Consider the following 8,760-nt stretch of genomic DNA (forward strand, 5'->3'; position numbering starts at 1 on the left):
GTAGACGATAGGCGGGTACCGAAGAGCACTCCTCAGTTCTTGATTTCTTCGTGTTTCCTCCAAACCCATTAGAGAGAGTGTGCTCTCTCGCAGAAAAAATAAGAAGAGAGACCATTTTAGGCTAAGGAAAAACATACAGCAACAGTAGTTGTCACAAACAATACATATATAACATATATATATATATATATATATAAATATATACCATCTTTCTTCTTTCCTCGTTTGCTGGCTTTGCTTACTGTCTGTCCACATGGCTCGGACTCAGCTGAATCAGAGAGCTTTGGCAATGTCAACTGCGGCGGTTGCGTGGTTTTTGTTCGGGTGCTTAGTCATGATGAGCAGCTTCAGTTGTGCAGAGAGAGTCTTGAAAGATAAAGTGCCTGAAAAATTTGTCCCTGAGAAACAAGACAGACCTGGATTTCTGCTTAGAATGGTTCATTTCTTCTGGCAGGGTGGGAAATCTTCTTATGAGCATGTTTGGCCGGTGAGTCTTCAACTGCTATTCATCTGGGTCTAACTTTCTGGCAAAACATTGATGTGCTGCTCTGTTTCATGCTCTGTACTGCTTAAATGCTTATTTCTTCTTCTTCATTTACCTTTCATTTGAGTAATGTTCATGACTTTGATAGATAATTTACTGGCTGGGCAGGAAATGGAGTTCGGATGGAAAATTGTAGTAGGAACAATAGTTGGATTCTTTGGCGCAGCATTGGGCAGCGTTGGAGGGGTTGGAGGTGGTGGAATTTTCGTCCCAATGCTCACTTTGATCATTGGTTTCGACCCCAAATCTTCCACTGCCATCTCTAAGTGTCAGTACCGTTTCACTTCTCTTATTTTCCACTCTAACATAATGTTTTCAATGATCTCTTATAGAGTAAACTAAAGAACGACTTGCAGACATGCATGCATTTTGCTTTCCTATATCATCCCCCCACACACAGTTACATATGCAAGAAAATAATGAGCATGCATGCATGCATATTCTATTACATAAGATACTTAGATAAATGCATGCATCAAAAGCTAAGTTTAGTTTACTTGAACTTCTACACTGCCAAACAGGACGCCCTTGTGCATATTAGCCATCAAGCCATCTCTAAAGATATGTGGTAAATTAGAACCAATTTCGGTTATGCCTGCCTTGAATTCAATTATTTGTTTTCAAAATGTTGCATTGAACCAACTTATAGTTCTGACAATTGATACATATTGGTATACTAACCAAGTGATACTGCATCATCATTCTTGATTTGTGTCCCTGGTTAGAGATTTAGAAGATTAGGGAGGGACAAAGTGTATGGTGGTTATGCTGATATGTGCACTCCACAATTATACCATGTCCATTGGGGAAGAAGATTAAAAAAAAAGAGATTCATATCATATTTTCATTTAAGCTTGGTTAGCAAACATATACTTGATATATGATTTCAGAATGCGTGAATTGTATTTTCTTAATTTTGAAATACCCAATTCAAAATTGTTCATGAATGGTCCGATTGAATTGGTGATTTTCCGACTCCAAATATGATTTCGATTTTTTGAATCTTGTGCAAGACTAAGGTGCAAAATGGATTAAGATTTGGTATAATTTCAGAACTTCAATAGAATGTTTCCATCCAATCCAAATTGCAAGGAGGCCTAATATGGTAGTACAGTATCGCTTTTAGGAAAGTCAAGGAGGTATAGCATAATTAGACTTAATCACCGAAAGCGTAAATGTTAACAGCTGAAATTTCATGGGCGCAGGTATGATCATGGGTGCCGCGGGATCAACAGTATACTACAATCTGAGACTTAGACACCCAACATTGGACATGCCCCTTATAGATTATGATCTGGCATTGCTCTTCCAGCCCATGCTAATGCTAGGAATTAGCATTGGTGTTGCCTTCAACGTCATGTTTGCTGATTGGATGGTCACAGTTCTGCTTATCATCCTTTTTATTGGTAGGATCAATGCTCAAACAATCTGATATCCACTTTTGTTTTTCCTTTGCACTTTTGCCCTTTCATTTTGCACAAAATGCTTTTGAGATCAGAATCATACATCCAATTTTTCCTTTTTTGGGTAGGAGCAATGGAGGTATAAATCATTTTTCAAGTTAAAATAATCACGCTAATGCAATTACACTGAAATTATTTGTGTCAGGTACATCAACAAAAGCTTTATTCAAAGGTGTAGATACATGGAGGAAAGAGACAATGATGAAGAAGGTAAGGTTTTTCACTAACAAGGCATTATTAAGCTTGAAACGGATTTCCATATTGTCGACTTACTAATGAAGTGATGCACATGCTGCTTGACTTTCAGGAAGCAGCTAAGCAGTTGGAATCAGAGACAAAACCTGCTGGTGAGTACCCCTGGTTGTCTCCAAGCACAATTTTCCTTTAAAAATCTGTACTTCTGGTATATATCATAATTAAGCTATGGAAACAAAAAGTACATTGGGATTCAACTGGCAGGGAAAACATTGATGATAATACAATCTAAGCCACTAAAAACTCATGAAAGTTGAATGTATAGCCTTCCATCAGTTATAATTTACCATTGCTTTCTGCTTTTGAGCATATATCAATCTGGATAAAAATAAAATAAAAATCAGTCTCCTCATATCTAAGCTTGCCATATGACCTTCCAAAGGGGAAAAAACTTGCTAATAGATAGAATCTATATCAAACTCATTAGAAATTGTGCAGATATGGTTGAGGAATCTAATCATCTAATTCATTAGTGTCCAGCCACTTGCTCGGGCATCTGACTGAAGTTATTTGGGCAAAGGGATCTATAAAGAAGTTTCAATATATTAAAATGCAAAACAAAAGTTCTTCAATTTTAAAACTTTGTAGTTCAAATTTTAATGGGAGTGAATAATTAGTTTCTCCAACCTTTCTGTTTACCTACCTACTTGTAAGATTCATAGGATATTATCTTAAAAAGGATGAACACTATGATAACAGCTGCACATTACAATGCTGGCATGGCAGCCAGAGTCAAACTGACTCACATCACGTATCACACTCACACTGTGATCAGAATTCTGGTCTCACTAGTTATCAGGGAATTAGACTACTCTACACATATAAATAGCAACTCTGTTACACATAATACAGTTCGGTACTCTCTAAATCACATGAAACAGCAAAATAACAGTGAGAAACATGCTGATATACCCAAAACCCCCCATACTTGTCATGTAAGAATATATTAACCCTGCCATACAAGCTGGTTTGTTTGCCCACTGTCTAAACTTTTGCAAATTCCTAGAGTCAATATTGGCCCAGCAAATTTCTTGGCAGTGTTGCCACCAGAAGTGATGAGACTGGAAAACTGTGACAATTCCAATAAAAAATAATAATAATAAATAATCCTCCTGGAAACAACAAATCATTAGCATGAAAGGAAATCAAAGCATCAACGGAGAGAAATTTCCCCTGAATAATTATTAGTTGAGTAGCTTGTGCTGAACTCCTGAACTGCAGATGGCTCTGGGGAAGAATACAAAGCACTACCAAGTGGTCCTGCTGATAACCAAGAAGAGGAGGTGAGTGCAAGAATGTCTGATGCAGGAATCCTCTTCCCAGTTTTCTTGATTACTTTTTTACTCTAATTGTTATTGCTGTAGACTAACTATCACCATATCATCCAGGTTCCCTTAGTACGCAACATATATTGGAAAGAAGTGTCAATGCTTGTTTATGTCTGGGTGGCTTTTCTTATTGTTCAGATTGTTAAGGTAAGTTATTGGGCTCTGAAGTTCATACAAGAAAGTACCCTTTCTAAGTGTTTTATATCTCTTTGCATTTATAGTCAATGAAGTTCACTGTTACAAATGATTTTTTTCATTGTTCTAATTTTATGTATTTAGAGGTAGAGGTCCTTGGCTTCATAGTGCAAGTAGACCTGTCTTGCTACTTCATCTGCCAGTTGTTTGACTGTCACTACTCACCCTGAAGTTGCCTTATGTTGCTATATGATCTGTATGCAGACATATACAGAGACCTGCTCCATCAAGTACTGGGTTCTGAACTCCTTGCAGGTAAATTTAGTAACTAATATAGTCATATTTCTTCAAGATACTTCACAGCACATTAAGATACACAATGGTAAAAGTAAGATGATTATATTTTTCTAGTTTACATAAGCATCAAATACAACAATGAAACTAATGAAAAGATTAGATAATCCTAGGAAAAAAATTATCTTGTAAAATTACGGACCCTAAATTACTCTTTATGTGGATAGAAGCAGTACCATGTACCCCCTAGAAAGGAAGGGCAGAAGCAAACTGCTCCACTACTGTAGTGAGCAGATTCTTTTCTGATGATAGTTTGAGAATCATGCACCTAAGATATGGAAAAAGCATGTTATAATTATATAAATATCACATCTTCCCAGGATAAATTTGCTCGACATAACACTTTCTCTCTCTGTAGGTACCAATTGCTGTATCAGTCACGCTTTTTGAAGCCATATGCTTATACAAAGGGACCAGGGTGATTGCATCTAAGGGAAAGGAAGTCACAAACTGGAAGTTGCATATGATTTTTCTATACTGTAGCTGTGGTATAATAGCTGGTATGGTCGGTGGACTGCTTGGGTTAGGAGGTGGTTTTATCTTGGGACCCCTTTTTCTTGAACTGGGAATTCCTCCTCAGGTATCTTCAACATTTTTTTTATGCATCTACTACTCCTAATCCTCTTAATGAAACAATGCTATGTGATCATTACGCCTGGTCAGATGGTTAATTCTTGGTTAGAGTGGGATTATGGCAGATCTTAGGTATAAAACTCGGGTATCATAGATAAATAAAGGGGAGGCTATGAAACTTGAAAGCAATTTCTACAACTAGGACAATCGCAGTGGAGAGAGTTCTTGAGGTGTTACAAATGGTGTCAAAGCCAAATCCAGCTAGAATCGTGAGACTTAAGCCTTGCTACCTATAATGTTATGGCCCAATAAGACTGTCGAGAATGCAAGGGGTGCATGGGATCCCACATTAAGAAAGAGTCTGGCCCACAAGTGATGACAGATTATACATTGACTAGTCCTTTAAAGAGTATAAGTTCATATGCAGCTTGTACCTTCCTTGGGCTTTCTTCAAAAACTGAAACCAGCTTATAAGTTTGCACGTTTCGCAGGTAGCAAGCGCCACATCAACCTTTGCAATGGTATTCTCATCCTCCATGTCAGTTGTACAATATTACCTTCTCAACCGTTTCCCAGTTCCATACGGTGAGTAAAATCAGAATTGATTCTTAATAGTAGAAAAGGTTTTATGCACAGGAAGGAAACTCATACTAACTATAGTTATTGCCAATTTAGCATCAGATCTCTTTTCTACTTCAAATCAACCTCATATTCAGCTTACTCTTTGCTGCAGCTGCATATTTTGTTTTAATTGCAACAATTGCTGCCTTTGCTGGTCAGCATGTGGTGAGGAAGATAATTGCACTCCTTGGCAGGGCATCAATAATCATCTTCATACTAGCTCTGACAATATTTGTGAGCGCAATCAGCTTAGGTACATGGCTCTCTAGCTTTCCTTGACATCAATGAAAGTTATAAAACAATGGACAAAGTTTTCCTCCAACCAATCTATAAATATGACAAGTGTCTATTAAACATGTGACAAAATGAACTTAAAAAAAAAAATGTTGTCCCTTCATTAAAAAAGAAAATGCTTCTCACACAATCAAGAGATACGAGTCAATTTTTTAATTAGGTTGGAAAAAACTGTCCTAAAACAACATGTATAAGAAGACATTCCAGCTTCATGTTCCTTTTTTATGGTCATACCAAGGTGCTAGCTTGTTCTGCTGCATGTTACAGGTGGGGTGGGCATTGCAAATATGGTTGAGAAGATGGCAAATCAAGAATATATGGGTTTTGAAAATCTCTGTCACCATGCTTAACTATGTTGTGCGGCGATATTGCTACCTTTCTACTTCGGCTGTACCTGGTCACCTATTTTCCCATTTGGTTTCAAGCAAAAGATCACGGATTGTCTATGCTACTAGATGTTCAATTCATTATATCAATCTCTCGTGAAACTTCACCACAGTGCCTTTCTATTTTAGCTTATTGAAATTTGTTTTACTGAAAACATTCCATGATCCAAGAATTCTGTAAGCTCATTACTGAGCACAAATAACACAAAATTTCAAGCTTTAACATCATCCATCCATCCCTCTGCTACTTTTAGATTAGATGGATCTCTTCATCAGATGTCAAATCACAAGTCTATAATTTTGAGAATAAAATAAAAGGCTTTGTTTCAGATCCTTAATTGGCGAATGTTTTCAATTTTCCCAGCAAGAATTTCAGACTGCTAGAGTACAATTTCTCTCATATTTGAAGCCTTGTGCTCTAACTACAAGTGTGGCTCCTACGTCGAGGAAAAGTAGAAAAAGTTGTGAGGCATATGAACTTTCAACTTCTCTAAATAAAAGGGGGAAAAACTTCAAAAATTTTTAATAAAGCACGAAATAGTCTCTAGTAGAGAAAAAATTATAGACAGTCAAATAAGCACCACGTGAGCCTCACGCGATATCATGATGTGCGGGCCACGCATGTGGATCATATTGCCAAGGTGGAAGCAATCTTTAATGGTTGGATGGGTGGGGAGTCAATCCAGCTGAGTGACATGTGAGACTTGGCAACGTCAAAAAGAGTGTTCGTTACTTATCACGTCGCTTACTATATTTATTTTTATTTTATTATTTTTAAATTAAGTGAATTTTTTTATTTATCATTTATACATCATATATAATAAAAAAAATTAAAAAATCATCTACAATGTAAAAATAATGAATATAATTTTTCCACTAAAAAGAGAAAGAAGAAAGGGCAAGAAGTTTGCATAGAATGAAAAAGAAAGTAGAAGCTTCTCCTCTCTTAGGTGAGTCACTCCAAGTTGGTGTTTTGGAGTTGGTGCTTTCATTTTGGTGATGGGTGAGAAAAAAGAGGTATGATATTGTTAAAATACAATCTAAATGATTAAATTCTGTTAATTAATTTAAGATTTTGAGATAAATGTTATTTAATAGATGAATTATTTTATTTTCAAGTCGATATATAGAATATATCATTTACATCACTTAAATTATAAAGCTTAATTTGTAAAATTCAAATTTTACAGAAAAAAAAAAAAACCGTTTACCTGGACCATACATTTCCCCCCACAACTCTACCAGTTTAAGGTTTTAAATTGGAAGTGGAAATTAACCATATTTTGCCTGGACCATTCCACATATAATGGGCTATCTAACCCATACCCGATTATTATGCTGAAACGATTTTGTTTTTGCCAAAAGTGTATATATATAACATTGATAATCTATGCATGCCTCTTTTCTCTCGCTTGAAGCCTCGAAACTCTATGTGCTCTCAACCTTAGAACTCTCAGACTCATCTCTCTCTTGTCACACAAACTCTCTTTCTCTCTCTCTCGAAAACTGACTCTTAGAACTCACCCTCTCTTGCAGCTGTGTGTGTGTGTGTGTGACTCTTTAACTCAGTCTCTTGCTTGCTCTTTGTGCTGGATTGGATCATAGGATCTTTTTCTACAAGTGCCAAAAAAAACATATTGAAGATGATGAACAACATTATGTGATTTTATCTAATTAGGTGGGTTGATTTTATGAGGTGCTAAGGTTTGTATGATAGTTTTTGGATTTTGGGTTTTATGACTTATGTTTGTATTTTGTTTTTTGTTTATGTTGTGATTTTTTGGTTTATCGGTCGTAAATCAATGGCTTCAAATTATATCTTGCTGTCCACTTTGTAAATTGTACTAGGACTCGGATTGGCTCTGCTTTGTGGCATTGTAATATTGGCTGCCGTTTCACCAAAGCATCAAACTCTTCAAACTAAATTCATGTGGCTGTAATGAACCTGTGATTATTGTGGATGTAAATTTGGTTCAAATGTTGTTTGGTTGAGTTGATAGTTTGCCTCACCTGATTAATACTTCTAGCATGTGAATAGAGGGGCAATGACCTTGATTTTCTGTAAAATTATTGATAGTAATCTGTTACCATATGTTTAATTAGTAGAGGTGTTTTTTTTTTTTTTTTCTTTTTTTCTCGGATCTTGACTTCCATTAATGAATTGAGAGCTTATGCTGAATAATACGCAAGTGTTGAGAAAGGTTCTAAAGACCCAAAGATAGAGAAAGTAGGCAAGATCACCATTGAACAGGTGCGCACAATTGCTGCTGAAAAAGCTACTAGACTTGAACTACCCTAGTATTGAATCTGCAATGAGAATTATATAGCAGGCACTGCAGCTAATATGAGAATCATTGATCCTCGGGTTCTTGAACCCAAAAAAAAAAGAACTTGTGTAGTCATAATGTGACCGCATATTCTAGATTAAAAAGGTTTTAAGAATTAAAAATACCATGCATTTTGATGACTCTACCAGTGCACTTCGAGTCGACTTTGTGCATTAAGAAATTATCGAGAATTACTTAAAAGGATTTTTATATTTTGTATAGGGTTGTAATTTTTCTAATATATTGATCTTAATATATATTTTTTAAAATAGCGGATTGGGAACACCCAGTTATTCTGAAATCATTTTAAAATCGGATAATCGACTAATCGAAATGCTCCTCAATGGGGTCGGACCGGAACATGGTTTTCGGGCTGATCGGATCGGGTGAACGTTCCTCTGCAGAAATCGGTTCATAAGGAAATTCATGTTGCCCAAAAGTGGACTCAAAAGAGGATTTTAAAGACTATTTTTTTCTAAT

The 8,760-nt window shown here is 36.2% G+C and overlaps 1 protein-coding gene across 1 annotated transcript; it reads left to right on the top strand.

Moving 5' to 3' along the window:
• LOC122307453 (sulfite exporter TauE/SafE family protein 3-like) lies at positions 1–6,291 on the top strand. Its single transcript, XM_043120348.1, has 12 exons — positions 1–487; positions 653–812; positions 1,750–1,950; positions 2,153–2,217; positions 2,315–2,354; positions 3,484–3,545; positions 3,651–3,737; positions 3,990–4,040; positions 4,438–4,659; positions 5,144–5,237; positions 5,386–5,526; positions 5,835–6,291. The coding sequence occupies exons 1-12, from the start codon at positions 254–256 to the stop codon at positions 5,915–5,917; spliced, it is 1,440 nt and encodes a 479-aa protein (XP_042976282.1). The 5' UTR covers positions 1–253; the 3' UTR covers positions 5,918–6,291.
• Positions 6,292–8,760: the final 2,469 nt, after the last annotated feature.

This window comes from Carya illinoinensis, chromosome 1, assembly GCF_018687715.1.
Source record: "Carya illinoinensis cultivar Pawnee chromosome 1, C.illinoinensisPawnee_v1, whole genome shotgun sequence".
Lineage (NCBI taxonomy): Eukaryota > Viridiplantae > Streptophyta > Magnoliopsida > Fagales > Juglandaceae > Carya > Carya illinoinensis.

Bases quoted from the DNA above. Each gene is read 5' to 3' on its own strand.
- LOC122307453 (XM_043120348.1), top strand. From the start codon at position 254: ATGGCTCGGACTCAGCTGAATCAGAGAGCTTTGGCAATGTCAACTGCG. The intron at 2,218-2,314 runs GTAAGGTTTTTC...CTTGACTTTCAG, and splicing joins AAGAGACAATGATGAAGAAG to GAAGCAGCTAAGCAGTTGGA. The intron at 3,546-3,650 runs GTGAGTGCAAGA...CATATCATCCAG, and splicing joins CTGATAACCAAGAAGAGGAG to GTTCCCTTAGTACGCAACAT.